General features: G+C 36.9%; 4 protein-coding genes and 1 long non-coding RNA gene across 6 annotated transcripts in view; 3 read left to right on the forward strand and 2 right to left on the reverse strand.

Annotated features, from left to right (window-relative positions):
- Positions 1-19,696, forward strand: part of LOC134819668 (zinc finger protein 429-like) — a 290,343-nt gene that overhangs the window by 254,581 nt on the left and 16,066 nt on the right. The gene's annotated exons all lie outside the window — the stretch shown is intronic.
- Positions 1-19,696, forward strand: part of LOC134819658 (uncharacterized) — a 97,082-nt gene that overhangs the window by 65,030 nt on the left and 12,356 nt on the right. The window lies entirely within an intron of this gene.
- The window catches only part of LOC134819667 (zinc finger protein 39-like), an 80,092-nt gene that overhangs the window by 40,930 nt on the left and 19,466 nt on the right, over positions 1-19,696 (forward strand). The window lies entirely within an intron of this gene.
- Positions 1,763-2,876, reverse strand: LOC134819239 (uncharacterized). Its single transcript, XR_010160738.1, has 5 exons — positions 2,786-2,876; positions 2,566-2,640; positions 2,349-2,421; positions 2,119-2,199; positions 1,763-1,954 (listed from the first exon to the last, which is right to left on the reverse strand). It is a non-coding gene; the product is annotated as an uncharacterized LOC134819239 (long non-coding RNA).
- On the reverse strand, positions 2,872-18,090 carry LOC134819238 (probable ATP-dependent RNA helicase ddx42). Of its 2 annotated transcripts, XM_063829059.1 has the most exons (7): positions 18,000-18,090; positions 17,780-17,854; positions 17,563-17,635; positions 17,333-17,413; positions 17,054-17,168; positions 13,021-15,626; positions 2,872-12,987 (listed from the first exon to the last, which is right to left on the reverse strand). In XM_063829059.1, the coding sequence occupies exons 6-7, from the start codon at positions 14,007-14,009 to the stop codon at positions 12,762-12,764; spliced, it is 1,215 nt and encodes a 404-aa protein (XP_063685129.1). In that variant the 5' UTR covers positions 14,010-15,626; positions 17,054-17,168; positions 17,333-17,413; positions 17,563-17,635; positions 17,780-17,854; positions 18,000-18,090; the 3' UTR covers positions 2,872-12,761. The 2 variants fall into 2 exon arrangements, with proteins under 2 accessions (XP_063685129.1, XP_063685128.1); XM_063829058.1 differs by having other exon boundaries at positions 2,872-15,626.

Below are 19,696 nucleotides of genomic sequence, written 5' to 3' on the forward strand. Positions count from 1 at the left end.
TATTAAGTATTCTTCCCGACCTCCGATTGCAACAAAAATTGGTAAGCTTACTCATAGACTTACAAGAAATGTATCCGAAAAGTTTAAAGCATATCCAACCATCAAACATTATGTTACAGCTAAAAGCACCGTATTTTGCCCCATTTTGATCACTATATCAACTCCGATATCCACCAAATTTTTCGGACAGTTGTAAAAGCCCTATTGGAAGGTCGTCACCAATTTTCAGAATGATCTCATTCAAGGAACTGAAGATATATCCAAATAATACGACAAAAATAAACGAATTTGGTCAAATTACGCGACTTTTACATCTAATTTTGCTCCAAAAGCCGCGCACCATCAAATATGGCACCTAGCTGCAAAACTCACTAATCTTTCCAAAAAGATATGACAAATTTGGTATTGTGAAAATTCTCACAGTCTCTAGAAAACAATGGTACAAAAAATTTTAAAATCCGAGCAAGTTTATTTTTATGGTGCACCTCCTAACATAGCCATTTGTATACGCATACTGCGTGACGCGCGCTACTGCAAGCGAGAGGGCTTTGGTTAGAGCAACGTGATGATCGAGAAAGTTTTCTGCCAATATTTCGCTAAGGGAGCTGAAACCAGGTTTTCGATCAAACGCTGCCATTTGTAGTCAAACGTCGCCAACAGTTGCTCTCGTCCAATGAAATCGATGCATTTTGCAAGTTATTATGCACCCAGGAAAAGTTACCGGCTGGTGGTGGTACTAGAGTTGGTTTAATTTAAACAGACGGCTCGACCTCGCGCGCGACAGCAAGCATGATTTGCACGCGTGGCGCATTCCAATGTTCAAGCAGCTACCACGTGACACAATTCAGCCTTGTATCACGTGGTGACCCCCACTGTCGCTTCACTATAGTGGAGCGACTATAGCTTCACTATAGCTTCACTATAGTGGAGCGACACCCCTGTAGCGTCTTCGACGCTACAGGGGGAGTCGCGCACTTCGCACTGCGCGGCGGGTCATACAACGTACGACAAATTCAGCCAACCAGAGTACAGGAATCCGCAAAGTTAAAGTTGCAAACTTTTGATCGGCCCGAAAGGGGACTTTTCTGGAGATTTTGAGATAACTCAACAATTACGTTGTCTTGAATTTTCCTCCTGGAGAGGTAACGTTACTTTTAAAAGAGGAACATGTTACAAAAAACCGGAAGTCTCCATCTCTTTTACTTTCAAAGTTAAGCCCCATCCGGTCAGGGTTCCTGGGAGTGTCCGAAAATTTAACGGGTGATACTCGTGACTCGTAAAATATTTGTTCCAACTCAGCTCGGCGCGCGTCCTGGTAGGTTGTAAACCTACAACCGAAAATACATTGATTTAAGTTGGTTTCAACTGTTATGTCGGGGGCCTGTTAAGATGCGTACTCGGGTTTCAGCACGACAACTTTACTTAACGGCCTAATTACTGCTCCAAATTCCCATGACTACTAGAGATTATTTATGTATTATATTTCATTAAATTGGAATGGTATTAATTTAACTACGTATAATGGGCTCCTTTTAACTAGAGTATGGAAATTCACGTTCCGATATTATGGAATACCTCCCGGCTTGAGACTCACTCAGGGCAGAGTTCAAACCCAAACTCCCATGTGTACAAGTGTAGATTATGACAATAATTTATGTATAACTATGGACTTCGAACTTTTAGGTTAATTTATGTCTAGAGTTTTAACTTCGAACTTTTAGATGAATTTATATCTGGAAGATAACCAATTAAAACAAGGGAATATGGATTGTAAAATAATGCAAGACCAATCCAATAGTACATAAAATAAGTGTTCCATCTCATGGTAAAGTCCGTTACCCTAAATCAGTTGGGTAGCTGGGTGATCAATGGGAACTGCAGTGTGTATTTATAACGGGGCTGGCTGACTCTCTCTCTCTGGACGATGGACAGGTACTGGTAGCTTCTAGGATCACTGCGAAATGGAATTGGTAAGAGAACGTAAAGGGGACATATAATTAATTAAGAATCTAATGACACGTTAGGTTGAATAAATCAACATATAATAAAACAATACGTAAATACAACGATAACCAATAATTGAATACACAATGTAAATTAAATCTATAAGTGACTGACCGTGATTGACCTCGTTCTCTCCTAGTCCTACATTCTTTATAACGGCTGGGAACGAGGCACAATCCGCGGGAGGGGTTTGTCCTGAAAAGGGACAAATTATAAGCAAGTGACAGATTAATTAATGACAATAATATACTAACTAGGATAAAATTAAACAAGATAAAGTTAAATAGAGTATTCTGTAGAATACGAAATATGTAGAACGTATCAATTAATGCTCAATGACTTACGAGATAATAAGGTAGGTGGTGCTAAGGTTGGGACAAGCAGGCAGGTTAGGATAGGGCTCACCCACAATATTACCTAGGAAATGATAAACTATTAGGAACTAATTAATAACCAATCGGGAATGACCTTAGTATTACGAACAATGTGAAACAATAATTTGGGAATAACATTGCAATGAACAACATCTAATGAATGGGTTACATAATAATAGAACAATACCTCGAGCAACAAACTTCCTAGCTTAGCTGGAATTTACGGAAGTGACGGGAACCAATTGCAATGTTCTGGTGACTTCTGGTGGGGATGAAAGGATAAGTATTTTAGTCGCATAATATACTAAGGCTTTTGGATCAATGAACTTAATTCTAACCTCACTAAATTAAAACGATCTTTAAGGATACAAACAATAAGGTCAATGATTAAAACAAGGGCTACCAACCTTCTTAATGGACTAGTGACATGGGAGAGAGAGACAGCACACTAAACCACCCCGGGCCGGAGTTGCTGAAGAAGAGCGATGGCAGAAGAAAAGGCAGTGATAAACTTGTCTTCCATCCTTTTGTAGTCCAGAGTGTTCCGTGGAAGGGGAGTTGTGGATGAGGCGGTATAGCGCGTTATCCAGGTAGCAACAAACAGGTTATTACAACAGGTTATTGATACAAATCCCGGTTTTTAAAACTGGTTAAAATACCGTTCCACTAATTGACGAATTCAATAACTCTGTTAATCCAATAATTTCGTTATAAATAATTCTAATAACACTAAATGGCCTTTCTGACCAATGGCTGCAGTGCTCTGCAGATCTCTCCTATCAGATCTTAATCATATAAATGATCACTTAATTCATCTTAATCATATAAGTTAACACCTAATTCATTTTTATGAAACCTTATGTTACGAAGAATATTTGCAAATTTACATGGTTTATTTACCATTTTAATCCACATATTTAACACATGAATTGCAAATGAACGGCATCACTTGGGACCAACTTGACTTCTCAGCTACTACCTACGTCCTCAACATGTCCCCGATCGATTTTAGGACGTCCCCGTCACAACAAAACCATTTATAATTTAAAACTTTATAAAATAATGACCTTTCTTTTTATTTAAAAAAAATTGTACATTTAAAACTAACCGGTACTTTAATTCTTACTTATTTTAAATGTGATAACATATAATTAGAAGATAGGAACTTAGTCTCAACCCAAATATCAGGGACACGGAAGATAAGTTAAAGAATCTTTAGTTGCTATACAACAAGACGTGTTAAATATTGAGAAAGACTAAAGAATAAGGAATAAATTTTGTCCGTATATAGTTTCATCTTAGTACGTTTAAATAATACTTTGTTTTAAAAAAAAAATTTTAATAATGTTTAAATTGTTTAATAAATTTTACGATATATTACGATATATTAACGGATGATAGACTTACAACAGTTTATAGGCAACTTAAATTAAAGTGTAACTAATTACCGCACTAAAATCTATTACATTTATTGAGAAAATTATGTAATGTAACGCGATGGAAGTTATTTAAGCGGTCATTACAGTCCAAACCCTGGACACACGACACAAAAGATTCGCTTTCACTCGGTTACATGAAAAGCATTAATAAGATTATACCCTTAAGGTATATTCACAGAACATAGCGGCAATTCTACAGAATAACCATTCCGTCTGGTCCCAGAAGTTTACTATTTGGTCCAAGCCTTGGCTTGCCATCAGGTTCAAATAAACGTTAGCGCCCCTCGAGATAGAGAGACCACCGTGTCACAATTCGTGTTAAAACCACAAAAACTGACTCTATACAGTGTTAGTGTACGAGGTTAGTGTACGAGAAAGAGGTTAGTGTACGAGAAAGAGGATCTCGACGTGATACAAGGAATCATTACCTTGGATTTGGAACCTTGTTAAAGTCATGTGCCCCATCCCGATTCAATCACGAACTACATGGACTTGTGCTAATCCTTTAAACACTCTTTTACTATACCATGTGGAGTATCATTGCCTCGGAACACAGGCCGACATTATATCTTTAAATTATTAAAATTATATTATCAAATTTTTAAAAAAAAATTATGTTATCGCTTTACATGCAAGGTTTCTAAAGAAGAAATCTAATCCCAAAGAATACAAGTGTTTACTGGTTGTGGGTGTTGGGATGCTCCCCAATTCAGTTCCACGTACCACTAACAGATAATTACAAAATACTTATGTAGAATATTACAGAGACCAGTACTAAGTAACATATCTTTAAATGGCAAACATTTAAAAGATTTAAATGTTTAATAATTTAATAGTTTTAATAGATTTTAAATTTAAAATTATAAGGTGACCTTCTTAATATTATTATGATATCAGATATTTAAATAGAAAAGAGAGGTCGTCTCGACCTTTTAAGAATGGAAGGCGTTGCAATGGTTGAAAGACGAACATGACCTGAAGAAAAATGGGAGAGTCTAACTGACTTTGAAGTAGTTACTCACATAGTCTAAATTCATAACTTTAAAAGATAATTTGAAATACATTTTTGCACTAATAGTTTTAATAGATTTTAAATTTAAAATTATAAGGTGACCTTCTTAATATTATTATGATATCAGATATTTAAATAGAAAAGAGAGGTCGTCTCGACCTTTTAAGAATGGAAGGCGTTGCAATGGTTGAAAGACGAACATGACCTGAAGAAAAATGGGAGAGTCTAACTGACTTTGAAGTAGTTACTCACATAGTCTAAATTCATAACTTTAAAAGATAATTTGAAATACATTTTTGCACTAATAGTTTTAATAGATTTTAAATTTAAAATTATAAGGTGACCACCGTGTCACAACACGCGTTAAAACAAAATTGTTAATTTAAGCTTCTTAATAATATTACTATATCAGATATTTAAATATAAAAGAGAGGTCTCGACTTTTTAAGAATGGAAGGCGTAGCAATGGTTGAAAGACGAGCATGACCCGAAGAAAAATGGGAGAGTCTCACCGACTTTGAAGTAGTTACTCACATAATCTAACTTCATAACTTTAAGAGATAATTTGAAATTAAATTTTTGCACTTCTAATTCTTATCTTCTTACTTACTTATCATTATTATTACTAATAATTTTTTTTTTTTTTTGTTATTCTTTTTTTTTTCTTTTTTTTTTTCTTTTTTTTTTTCTTTAAAAAAAAATAATATAAATTGATTTCATAGGTTTAAACTTTTGATCTAACTAATTTCCCCGAGGGGGAACAGAGGGCGCTACTAGCTGGTTGCCATAATAGGCTGTTGCTAAAGGCTGTGGTAAGTTTGATGGAGCGTAAACCAGGTTTGGATACAGTGGGTTTGCGGGTGTGGAATCAGGAACTTGGTCGTAGGTATGGGGCACTTGTGGTCTTTGTTCCGGGATCTTAAATTTTGAGAATGTATTGTAACAGCTTTTGCCCATCAGTACAGCAGTTAATGCAAACGCTGCATATATCAAAAATTTAAGCCAAGATGGCAGGGTAAATGCATCGGTTGCCCATTGTTTAACAGAATCCAAGGATGGTTCAAAATTCTTTTCTAATTCTTGGATCCGTTGTTGCTGGGTATTTATAATTTCGGAAATTTTCTCTGTTCCTAAAGAGGGGATGGAGAATAATGACATCAAATTTAAATAAGCCTTCTCGTTACTGGTGGACATAGCGATATGTCCATGGTTTTCCGCATTAATTGGGGAATAAACGACTGTTTTATTAAAACTGACCGCGGAAATATTAGTTTGCCATGAAATGAAGAGTGCTCCTGAAGGAGGGGTGGAGATAGTTTTCATTAAAGCTGAAACATAAATGTCAAGCTTGTGTCTAGGTTTATCGTATACTATATCAATGGTAGGGCTCTGCGTTCTTATCAACAAACCCGAGGAAGATGTCAGATAAGAGTCAGGTTGGACAGGACGTGGGCATTGAATTAGCTGGCAATGAAATTTATCCATTTCTGAAGATGTCCGGTTATCTGAGTCTAAGTGATGTAACTTGATACATTCATCCATTGGGATCATATCAAAAGCAGTATTCGGACATATTTTAACATTTCCGAAGGTGGGGCAATGTAACTCCCTTCGGAGTGCAAATAATTGGGTCCCATGTAATATTGCGACACTTGGCATATCGTACCTCAAACAAGTGTCGTGGTTGCTGTCCGGTGTCTGTGCCCAAAATCCATTTTGTTTCACTGTAAAATAGGGGTAAATCGGGTCTCGCCCGAAGTCAGGGTAAGTAATAAGGAAGGTAAATTGTAAGTTATCGAAGTCCGCGTTTAATATACTCGCCATTGCCGATTGATAGAGAATATTAGGGTAACGCCCTAATATTTCGGAAGCTGAGTCAGCCTGATCCTCTATAAATTGTCGCAGCAGACTCGGTTTGATCAGGGTTGGCGTTAAGCGCCCATAAGTTTGGCCTTGGAAAACGAATTGTAACAGTTTTTCTACCTCTGATATAAGTTCATTAGCCCATTGCATGTATGTGAAATGTTTGGCCCAGCATTCAACATTAGATCTGATATCTTCTATTTTAACAGTCATTTCTTCTATATAACTGAGGACACTATGTTGGGTATCTAGTACAACATCAAGCTTATTAGTAGTTAATTTAAACTGGGTTTGTAGTTCCAGGATCATCTGTTCCTGGTCAATCAGATACTTATCTATACGTTCAATTTCGTGTGTATTATATCCAGCTAACCCTAATGCAGCCGTACCAATTACAATTGCTGTACCTGCAACAGCATATGCCCCTATTCCCACAAATCGTTTTCCTCTACCTAGTGTGTTACTCTGGTTACTCATGCCGTGAATTTGACAAATCTCCGGGAGGTTCGGTCTCTCAAAAATAGTGCATATTTCGGCACTGGTGAACATATTTTTTGCTTGGAATATAGCATAGGTAATCTCTCGGTATTTCTCCATTGTTTTGTTGAATTTTTGGTCAACCATGTCCAGCTCTCTCTTACAAAAGTCATTTTCAAAATTATTGTTGTATGCTAATCTGTTTAAAGTTATAATAGCAGTCATCAATTTCATTTGTGGATGGGCAAATATTGTCCCCTCTCTCTCGAAAACTAACCCTCGATTTGGTATAACTATGTAACTTGTCAGTGCATCTAATTCTTTCACATCAACTCCTCCAACTCGTGAAATAAAGAATGTCAGGGTGATCAATGTCCAAATAAGCCGGGAGAGCTTAATTGGTCTGTCCATGACCTTAAAATGGAGTTAAGTTAACAATGATTCATAACTCTTGCCTAAATTTTAATTACAATTATGGATTTATAACTATATATATATATATTATATTTTATAACACTAAGTTCGGCCTCTACATGTTTCTAATATCATAGACACGAATTTTAGCCCATGCCAAATACATTTCCTTACCATCATCTGTTAGTGAGTTTCGTGCCAACCTTAAGTCTATCAATATAAGGTTTAGAATCTTTAAAACGTTTCTACAAAATCGATATTTGGACGATGAGAATCTTCGTTTTGATGGGTCATTAGTTAACAGTAAGGAAGTAATAACTTTTTTTAAGCTTTTAACGAATATAGTGATCTTTATAGGGATATCTGGTGCGTTTGGCAGGCTTGCATTTTCTATTTCGGCAATACCCTCTCTAACGTAGCCTTGGATGCCATACTTCAGAAATATCGAATACATACTGTCAAGTGTTAATTGTGTTATGCAAGTGAGGACAGAAAAATATAAGATATCAGCGTTATTGATTGATAAGATTTTATTAAGTTAAAATAATGAAGTGACAATTTGAAATAAAACACGGTGAGTCCCATGAAAGATTATATAATTATTAGTAGTCTTTTTAAGAAAGAAAATATTATCATGTAATTAGTGGAACAACATACGTTAATTACATTTACAGAAACTTTACTAAACATATCGAATTACACGAGGCCTTTGTCGCAAGTGGTATTTCCCCACACGTCTATTGTTTTGTCTAATGGGCACGTCTGGCCTGTTATGTCGTGCAATTCGTGCATTTTGGCGGTCAACTAATGGTGGTGGTGCATTTTGGCGGTCAACTAATGGTGGTGGTGCACGACATGCTATTATTATAGCTTCGTCTTCAGATTGAATGTTAATGTCATCATCAGTATCCTGTATCTGAGGATCAGTATTTGTGTCGTCATAGATATTGTCTAAATAATGGTTGAGTGTGTCAGTGTCAGCATGAGCCTGTTTTAATCTATTGAAATGGACTATTTCTTCTTTTTTTGTTTTAACATGTTTAATCAAGTACGAAGTGTTGGATTGTTGTTCTAAAACTACATGAGGTCCATCGTATCTACGTTGCCATTTTCGGCTACCCTTTTCAAACTTACCTTTTAATCTCCAGACTAAATCATTAACCTTATACGGTGTGCCATATTGACCTATATCGAACCTGTCTTTAGTAACCTGGATAGATGAGGCCATGTTATCTCTAGCATATTCATGGATCTCGTACAACGTATCCTGTAACCAGTGTACATATTCTAACTCGGGTAAATCTTCTGCTATGGGCGGAGGCCCCCAGGCCATATCTAATGCAACTCGTGCAGATTCGCCGGTAACCATTTGTTGAGGTGTACATTTTGTAGTTGAACTAAACTGGTTATTAAATGCCAACACACTTAACGGTAAGATTGAATCCCACATTTTAGGTTTAGACACTGCAAAATGGCTTACCATTCCTTTTAAGGTTGAAACTAACTTTTCAGCGGCACCGTTTTGTCTAGGAACGTAAGGTAAACTATTTGACTGTTTAATATTAAGAAGGCGGTAAACGTTCCTGATAAGTTCACTAACTAGATTAGATCCTTTGTCACTGTGTATCTCCATTGGACATCCAAAATAAACTATCCATCTTTCAATAAGTACTCTACCAACATTTTCACTGTCAATGTTTGACATAGGTACAGCAAAGGCAAATTTTGTAAAGTGATCGATTCCTAATAATATGTGTTTATTTCCTCTAACAGTACGTGTAAATGGGCCTGCGAAATCAATACTTATTCGTTCAAACTTTGAACTAACACGTGTCATATATAAAGGTGCGACAGGCCTTGTAGACTTAGGTTTTTTATGCATCCCACAACTTTTACACCTTTTTACATAGGTATCAATACTAGACTTCATTTTAAACCAGTGGTATTTAAGTTTCAATATATCGAACATTTTCTGGGCACATCGGTGACCAGCAGTCTCATGATCATGGGTCAACTTAAGGAGTTCAGGTATTTTACTAACAGGTACTAGTATTCTATATTTGTCAGTATGGTCCATATAATATAAGATATTATCTTGCAACTTAAGCTTATTCTTTCTAGCCCAATAATATTTCGCTATAGGTGGATCCATGGTTGCTTGCAAGATCGAGCTATCAGGTAACTCTTGTATTCTTAGTTTAAGTGCTTTAAGTGCCGGGTCCTTATCCTGAGCTGTTGTTATAACATCTACAAAATTCTGGGTAGTGTCTGGAATGTTAATATCGTCAATAGATTCGCTCGTATCTTGATCTAAATTAGTGCTATTAATTTCACAAATTTTGGTCGTATCATCTTGAGGGTCGTAGTTACAGCTTTGACTGGGTGTCTTAACTGTTTTGTCTATTGTAGTAAGTAAGGACGGATCAAATGTTTCATCGTCTGAAAGTACAGCGTATTTTAACGTATCATTATCGGCGGATGGCCTTGACAGTGCGTCTGCTACTTTGATTAACCCATTTGTGGCGGGTTTATGTATTATTTTGTACGAATAACTTTCCAATATAGATATCCAGCGTTGAACAAGGGCACTAGGATCTTTAAAATTATGCAAATATTCTAGGCATTTGTGGTCACTTTGGATTAAGAATTCTTTTCCAACTAAATATTGTCTAAAATACTGGACATAAAAAGTTACTGCATATAGTTCTTTTTTTGTGGCGCCATACTTCTGTCTAGACTGTTCCATCAAGTGGCTAGCGTAAGCAATGGCACGTCTCCCCCCTTCACGTTCTACAGTAAGTACACAACCTATAGCTTTTTCAGCAGCATCTGTGGTGAGAATAAACGTATCATCCTCTCTGGGTAAGGCCAGAATTGGTGGGTTCGACAGTCTAAATTTTAGCTCATCAAAGGCAGCTTGTGCCTCGGGATTCCAAACAAAATCTTTCTTATCTACTACGGCAAGTTTAAACAGTGGAGAAGCAATGCTAGAATAATCCTTACAGAATCGCCGGAAGTAGTTCATTGTGCCTAAATATGAACGGAGTGATTTAGGGGTTGTTGGATTAGGTAGATTTTTTATGCACTCTATTTTCTTTTCTGAATAAGTGATTCCATTTTCTGAGATTTCGTATCCTAAAAATTCTATTTTAGACGCAAATAATGTGGTTTTCTGGGCTTTCAACTTTAAGTTATGGTCTGTTAGCAATTGTAAGACTTGAAGTAAGTTTTTGAGGTGAATTTCAAATGTAATACCTAATACGAGAATATCGTCTAAGAAACAAAGTATGCTGTTAGGGTCTGTTGATTTCAACATATTTGTGATAGCTCTAACAAAGCTTGAAGGTGCGTTGGACAGGCCGAATGGAAGAACTATAAACTCGAGAAGAGCAGTAGGGGTAGAAAAGGCGGTAATTTCTACATCTGTGTCACGTATTTTCAATTGGTAGAACCCAGAAGCTAAATCTGTGGTAGAATAGTACTTAGAGTATTTCATGTTTCCTAATAAATGATTAATGTTAGGCAAGGGAAAGCTATCTTTCTTTATACATTTATTGATCGCACGATAGTCCACGCACATCCTCCAACTATTATCCGATTTCTTTACCAAACAAATGGGTGAACTCCATGGTGAACGTGAAGGTCTAATTAAACCTCTTTTAAGCAAATCGTCAATTATGCCGTCAACGGCTTTCTGTTTATCTACTGTTAGTGGCCTAGGTCGCTGGCTGATAGGTTCATGGTCTCCAACTTCTAGGTGGTGAAGATAATCTTTCATTAAGCCCAGTGGTTCATCAGATAATGCAAAGCAAAATTCATACTTTTTCAGGGCTGTAAGTGCAATCTGTTTTTCTTGCTCGCTCAACTGCCATTGATCAACTTTTAAAATAGAACACAGCTCCTTCCATCTAGTTTCTCTTTCTGTTTCAGTAATATCTAGATTATAAGTACTATTGACTGTCATGGCAGGGTTATATTCGGTTTCAACAGGAATACCAGTGAGATGTGCTGTTTCATAGATTTCAATGGAACCTAGGTCGTCTCCTTTATGCACATTAAACTCATCATCAGTACAATTAGCGAACAGAATTGACAGTGAATCATGGTTATTCTCATCTCTATATACTTTTTGCGCCATGTGGTCGGAGTTATTAGGATAAAATAAGACAGTGTTCTCAGCATCTATTGGTATATCACATACATTAACAATGTTAATCCATGTAGCGTGGTGAGGCAAAATGCTGTAATCTGATATGCTTTGTACAGTGTTCACGGTTACTGCACCTGCTACATCATCAGGGCTCAAGGATTGTGATGGCTTAATCAAAGGGACGTTAGCCTCATGAGGACCTGATATAGTTACAATTCTATTTTTCAAATTCACTATAAGTTCATTTTCCTGAATAAATGGATTTCCTAACACTAGATCTGATCCGATATCAGCGACAATGAAATCTACTGGCCTTGACTTATCATGAAATGACACGTTAATCTTACTCTCTCCTCTGACAGTAATCGGAGACTTATTAATTCCACATAACTGGATGGATGTAGGATGTGCGTTATTCAAACTGAGTTGATCAAAGAGGTTGGAATTAATTATGTTAGCACTAGACCCTGTGTCTAGTAGACTGTGAATGGTTTTCTCTCCGATAGTTACTAGAATATGAGGCAACTGGTTATTAGTTGCACTATTAACAGTTAGTGGACAATTAACAACATTGGATTTAGGTGCGTGAGTATCGGTATTTGTAAAATTAGTGGAGTCAATCAACTCATTAACGCTAGCCTTAACGGGTGGATTTGGATTTCTAGGAATGTCCGGACTAATTAAATCTTCGCAGGGAATCTCAGAATTTCTAAGAAACTCAGAGTTACTAATGCCGATATCGGGAATCACAGAATTTCCAGGAATTTGAGGGCAGCTAATGTCATTACCAGGAACCACAGAATTTCCAGGAATTTGAGGGCAGAGTACGTCATTATCAGGAATCACGGGATCAGAATTTGTAGGAATGTCGGAGCTGTCCGGTATAACTGTCGGTGTGTCATTAAAATGTACATATTTGTTAGTGCGTTCTGGTAGTGTTGGAAAATTGGAAGATATACTGGATGTCGAGTCCTTAAAATCATCGTGTATATCTGGGTTTAAGGCCTCCTCGATAAAGAAGGCCTCCTCTAAAAATTTTTATGGTACTGTCTCTGATTTTGAGGATAAGAAAATCTGTTCGGCCTTTGTTGAAACTGAGTAAACGATCTCGGACGGTACTGTGGTCGGCCGTGACCTCTAAAGTCATTTTGAGAGAAAGAAGGGCCTTGTCGATAGTTGGTCTGTGTGTTTTGTCTGTTATATGAGCCTGGTCGTGAGTAAGTATTTTGTTGATAGTAACTGGGGTTTCGGTATCTATTGTCATTGTAGGAACTGGGGTTTCGGTACCTACTGTCATTGTAAGAACTGGGGTTTCGGTATCTACTGTCATAGTAGGAACCTTGGCCTCGTCCTCCACGGTAATAGTTGTTGTAACGAGCATTTTGTCCGTAATAGGCCATGTTGTTATAGTTGTTGGATTGTTGTTCAGGGTAATTTGTGTTAGGTAGTCCGATGCTTACTCGTGATCCTTGGTAATTGTATGGGAGATTGAGGCCATTATTGTAAGCGGGAGTATCAGTATGTGTGTTTACAGGCTGAACTTCACGTGGTGCGACTTGGCTGATTGCATTAACAGATAGTAAATCTATAATAGTGTTTAACTTATTGGTCGTATCATTAATGTCCGGCGTGACGGCTGTATCCACAGCGTTGACAGCTTGGGTCCTAGATAGGGAAGCGTTTTTGCAGTTGATCAGCAGGTCTGCCCTCTCTAAAAGTTGTTCATTTTGAAGCTCAGGTGTTTCTCTAAGTCTGGCACTGATATTGGCATCCTGTATGTTATTTATGAAGCTATCTCTTAGTGCATTGTCCCTCACAAGTACTAACTCGTCTCCGGGGTAGGCCTTCTTAGCAATGCTGTATAATTTAATATAGAAAGCTCTCACAGACTCATTACGTTGGCGCAGGGTCTTCCTCAGTAAAGACTTCGACTCTTCCCTATTTCCTCCTCCGATCCCTAATTCTCTCCTCAGCACTATCAACAATTCCTCAAAGGTAATCTCTGGTCTTATATGCCTCTCTACCGCGAGTAGACACTCATCCGATAAACAATTTATGAGAATGTGAGGTATCTCGTTATCTCTAGCTCCGATACTATCGACATAGCTCTGGAAACGCCGGATGTATAACTCTAAGTCATTGTCCATTCTTAACAAAGGAGGTGCTCGGAGAAATTGAAGTGGGGCTCCCTGATTAACACGATTTTGCCTAGGAGGTATCGGAGGTTGAACTTCACCCTGTCCAATATCGAGGTTGTCATTATCACGTTCGGCCATTCCTATTTTTGATGTTTTTTTTTAGAGGTAAATACTTAAGCTAATGTGTTCAAATAATGTATGTGAGCATTGCACAATTTTTCACTATTCCTAAGCATGATGTGTACTATATGTGAAGAGAATGGTGGAGAGATGCAAGATTTTGGTAAGCATAGGCAGTTAACTTAAATTCGCGCTACTCCGGAAGTCTTGGAATCTTACTTGGTGAAACTTATTCCACAAGGTTGCAAACTTAACGCGAGTTGAGGAACATTCACACAACGGTCACCAGAGACCTAATTGCGGAGCTACCCCAACAAGGCCTTTCATGGCAGTCTGCTTCCAGGCTGGAACTTCGAAACACCTAACTTAAAGGCGCAAAATTCCAAGCTTCAATAAAACAAATAATTTAGAATAATCAAATAGCAATAACTACGGCTGATGATCAATAACTCCATTTCGTTTCTTGCTATTATGATCTTTACAGTAATGACATGTTCATGACCGATCAAATTTTTTTTATAGTGTATTTTCTCACAAAAGCATGGCCTCAAAATGTCTGCAAATAATTATCTATTGAAATGATTAAATAGTGTAAGTGGAGCTATTGAACATCACCGGACAATGTTAGAACTTGTGTTGTGCGAATTTCCTGGTCTACATTTCTAAAAATAACTATAAGCTTCCAACTACACGTAAAAATAATCTTGACTAAAATTTAAGAATAATAAACTAATTTGGCTATTCTTCGATCAGCCGTTAACCTCTTATTCGCACAACATCAAGCTTGAAAAGGTAACAAGAACGATCTGAACGGCTGTAACCTCTTTAATGTAAGTTTAATTTGAATATAGTGTGAGGGGTTAATTTTACTGAATGTGGAACGACACAACCAAATATACTTATTCTAAGAATCAGGTGAAGGAAAGAAGCCGCTCAAATCATTTCTGCTATCTAATAATGCTGAACGTTTTTTAGAAAAAATAAAATCAAAGCATGGAGGTGGGGTATAAATGTAGTCGGCTCCATATCTATTACAAAAAAGCGACTTGAAAAAAAAATAAGTTCCCCACAGAGACTGTATCATATAGTCATAAACGTTTTTTTGTTCCTGAGTATAATTACTCCAAATCATGTCCTTATGCCTTACAAACTGTTCTTTAGAGACCCCTGGATATTTCCTAACAAACTCATAGTATTTAATGTCCCCGTAAGTTAAGAAAAGCCAGTACTTAGATTTGCTATGTTTGTTAGAATTCATACTTGCGAAAATGCAACAACACGTCATGCTATTTTGACTTTCTAGTGAGGGTGCTCCTGTTCTCTGGATTTGGGCAGTAACTAGTTGCTTGCAGAAGCATTTAATCCAGCGAAGTTTATTTGGTCCTCTTTCGTTAGATATGAAATGAGCGATACTGTTATCTACAACGTTTTTCAACTGTTGGCTACATACTCTCACCTCAGAGATGGTATAAAAGTCTCCTTCCGCTGTGATTAAATCTATTATCTTTGAGATAACGTCCAGGTTTAGTACTGCTGATCGTTTCCGTCTCCATTGTTCCTGGCAGTCCCTGTATTTGTGTCCTTTGCTGTTACAGGCAGTGCATCTCCGTATTGTCATCCTTTTCCAACTTAATCCTGATTTAAATAACTAAGTTTTATATTTTAAAACAACGTGATAATAATCTAACTAAAACTCAAGAAGAAGTAAATACTGTGCAGTCATAGCCTTCAACCCCCCAAATAACCACTAACTTCACACTACTCTTTAATCTACTTATCAAAACTCTTCCGCATTCCCACTTCACTGAAGCTTGCTGACAATCTTGATTTCAAATTTCAGATGGCTCCTCGTATAGGGCACTTTTAAACCACCAAGCACCCTTTGTATGGTGGCATACAATTCACAAGGTTCCCTCTTACTAATTGAACCAACGCCTTATCAACAACCATTCAGCCCATCTTCCCATAACTTAACACATCTTAATATCTCAAATCTCATAATCTCATAATCTCGTAGTCGTATAATCTTTATCAAATATCTTTCGCTTCATTCATCTTTCACTTCTTTTTACAATATACGGCCGTATATTATCTACAATATTTATCACCACATTCCCTTCACATCATAATTTCTATAACCCCCCGTTATCATCACATCGTCATCTCTTTTACTGCAATTACTACAAAATCTCATCATATTCATCCCTCTTTCCCCAACATCATCACATCTTATCTCGCAATTTTCCCACAATATCTCATCATATTCATCCCTCTTTCCCCCACATCATCACATCTTATCTCGCAATTTTCCCACAATATCTCATCATATTCATCCCTCTTTCCCCAACATCATCACATCTTATCTCGCAATTTTTCCACAATAATAAATTTCCCCTTAATTTACCTCTTTACTGTCTCTCATCATCACGGCTATGCTGCAACAAGTAATTACTATCAATGAAAACTAACTAAACGGTATGTACTAAAAAAAATGAAAATAAAAATAAAAGTGCTCTAAAGGCAAACTAAGGTTTGGTGTCTCTTCCAGATTTTTTGAAATTTTTGCTTAGAAAATTTGTACAGAGAGAGCCGCATTGGGCTCCATTGTTAAGATGCGTACTCGGGTTTCAGCACGACAACTTTACTTAACGGCCTAATTACTGCTCCAAATTCCCATGACTACTAGAGATTATTTATGTATTATATTTCATTAAATTGGAATGGTATTAATTTAACTACGTATAATGGGCTCCTTTTAACTAGAGTATGGAAATTCACGTTCCGATATTATGGAATACCTCCCGGCTTGAGACTCACTCAGGGCAGAGTTCAAACCCAAACTCCCATGTGTACAAGTGTAGATTATGACAATAATTTATGTATAACTATGGACTTCGAACTTTTAGGTTAATTTATGTCTAGAGTTTTAACTTCGAACTTTTAGATGAATTTATATCTGGAAGATAACCAATTAAAACAAGGGAATATGGATTGTAAAATAATGCAAGACCAATCCAATAGTACATAAAATAAGTGTTCCATCTCATGGTAAAGTCCGTTACCCTAAATCAGTTGGGTAGCTGGGTGATCAATGGGAACTGCAGTGTGTATTTATAACGGGGCTGGCTGACTCTCTCTCTCTGGACGATGGACAGGTACTGGTAGCTTCTAGGATCACTGCGAAATGGAATTGGTAAGAGAACGTAAAGGGGACATATAATTAATTAAGAATCTAATGACACGTTAGGTTGAATAAATCAACATATAATAAAACAATACGTAAATACAACGATAACCAATAATTGAATACACAATGTAAATTAAATCTATAAGTGACTGACCGTGATTGACCTCGTTCTCTCCTAGTCCTACATTCTTTATAACGGCTGGGAACGAGGCACAATCCGCGGGAGGGGTTTGTCCTGAAAAGGGACAAATTATAAGCAAGTGACAGATTAATTAATGACAATAATATACTAACTAGGATAAAATTAAACAAGATAAAGTTAAATAGAGTATTCTGTAGAATACGAAATATGTAGAACGTATCAATTAATGCTCAATGACTTACGAGATAATAAGGTAGGTGGTGCTAAGGTTGGGACAAGCAGGCAGGTTAGGATAGGGCTCACCCACAATATTACCTAGGAAATGATAAACTATTAGGAACTAATTAATAACCAATCGGGAATGACCTTAGTATTACGAACAATGTGAAACAATAATTTGGGAATAACATTGCAATGAACAACATCTAATGAATGGGTTACATAATAATAGAACAATACCTCGAGCAACAAACTTCCTAGCTTAGCTGGAATTTACGGAAGTGACGGGAACCAATTGCAATGTTCTGGTGACTTCTGGTGGGGATGAAAGGATAAGTATTTTAGTCGCATAATATACTAAGGCTTTTGGATCAATGAACTTAATTCTAACCTCACTAAATTAAAACGATCTTTAAGGATACAAACAATAAGGTCAATGATTAAAACAAGGGCTACCAACCTTCTTAATGGACTAGTGACATGGGAGAGAGAGACAGCACACTAAACCACCCCGGGCCGGAGTTGCTGAAGAAGAGCGATGGCAGAAGAAAAGGCAGTGATAAACTTGTCTTCCATCCTTTTGTAGTCCAGAGTGTTCCGTGGAAGGGGAGTTGTGGATGAGGCGGTATAGCGCGTTATCCAGGTAGCAACAAACAGGTTATTACAACAGGTTATTGATACAAATCCCGGTTTTTAAAACTGGTTAAAATACCGTTCCACTAATTGACGAATTCAATAACTCTGTTAATCCAATAATTTCGTTATAAATAATTCTAATAACACTAAATGGCCTTTCTGACCAATGGCTGCAGTGCTCTGCAGATCTCTCCTATCAGATCTTAATCATATAAATGATCACTTAATTCATCTTAATCATATAAGTTAACACCTAATTCATTTTTATGAAACCTTATGTTACGAAGAATATTTGCAAATTTACATGGTTTATTTACCATTTTAATCCACATATTTAACACATGAATTGCAAATGAACGGCATCACTTGGGACCAACTTGACTTCTCAGCTACTACCTACGTCCTCAACAGGGCCCTTTTAGAACAATCTCGAAGATCGACTGAATTAAAGTGATTAAGCTTGATTGACGATGTCAATCCGCGTCCGTCGCGAAGCAGAGCAACGCTCGAAGCAGAGCAATTTTGCGCGGCGCGTCGAAGCGGCGAAGTCCTCCAATGATTAAGCACGCTTGTACCTGCAACCTGGGGACCCCAACACCCAAGTTTACAAGTTATTATTTTTATAAACATAAAGAGAATAGAGATACGGTGGGATTTGACATTTGATATGTATGAACAATGAAATATGGGATCGTTCACATATTACGAAATCATTTTCAATTTCACTTCCCCCTGTATTATCAGTTTTACACATAGCTATTTTAGCTTTAAAAATAATATTCCAAGTGGTTTGTATTAAAGTGCATATATTGATTTTGAATAAATTGTGAAAGATTGGATCTCGATTCATGTTGTATCACGTGGTGACCCCCACTGTCTTCGACGCTACAGGGGGAGCCGCGCACTTCGTGCGCGGCGGGTCATACAACGTATGACAAGATTCATGAAGTTAAGAAAAATGTTGTTGCTTTCTTGAAATTTATTGTTTTCTTGAACTAAACAGGGAATTGTTATGAAAACACTGAAATTGAACATTTATCAAAAATTACCACGGCACTATTCGATGTGAATATAAGATTCACACTCCTAGATCATAAAAAGTCGAGGAGTGTTTGATAGGCGAGGGCCTGAACTACATCTTGTTGTGATGTGCATTTATGAAATTTTATTTTTAGTTGACAATTTTCAAAGTTACAAAGTGGTTTATTTTCTACCCGTTTGTATTTATTAATTCATTAATGGAATTATAGGTGTCTAACCTCATAGTTAGACTATTGAGAAAAGAAATTTTTTTGAGAAAAGACAATTTTATTATTTTTCACCAATTCAATACACAATCAATCAATAAATTTATATCCGAATAAACTTGATTTCAAAGTAAATGATACTAGTATGCTAAGTTTTACCATTGCTTAATTTATATGCATATTATTTGAAATACTGCGATGTAGTGAAGCATGTGAAAACGAGGATAAGATTTGTAATGTTGAGAACAACTCTTATTGCTCTACTAGGGTACAG

This window comes from Bolinopsis microptera, chromosome 8, assembly GCF_026151205.1.
Source record: "Bolinopsis microptera isolate Bmic1 chromosome 8, MBARI_Bmic_1.0, whole genome shotgun sequence".
In the NCBI taxonomy this organism is placed as follows: domain Eukaryota; kingdom Metazoa; phylum Ctenophora; class Tentaculata; order Lobata; family Bolinopsidae; genus Bolinopsis; species Bolinopsis microptera.

Coding starts and splice junctions, on each gene's coding strand:
- LOC134819238 (XM_063829058.1), bottom strand. CDS start 14,009: ATGGCCGAACGTGATAATGACAACCTCGATATTGGACAGGGTGAAGTT.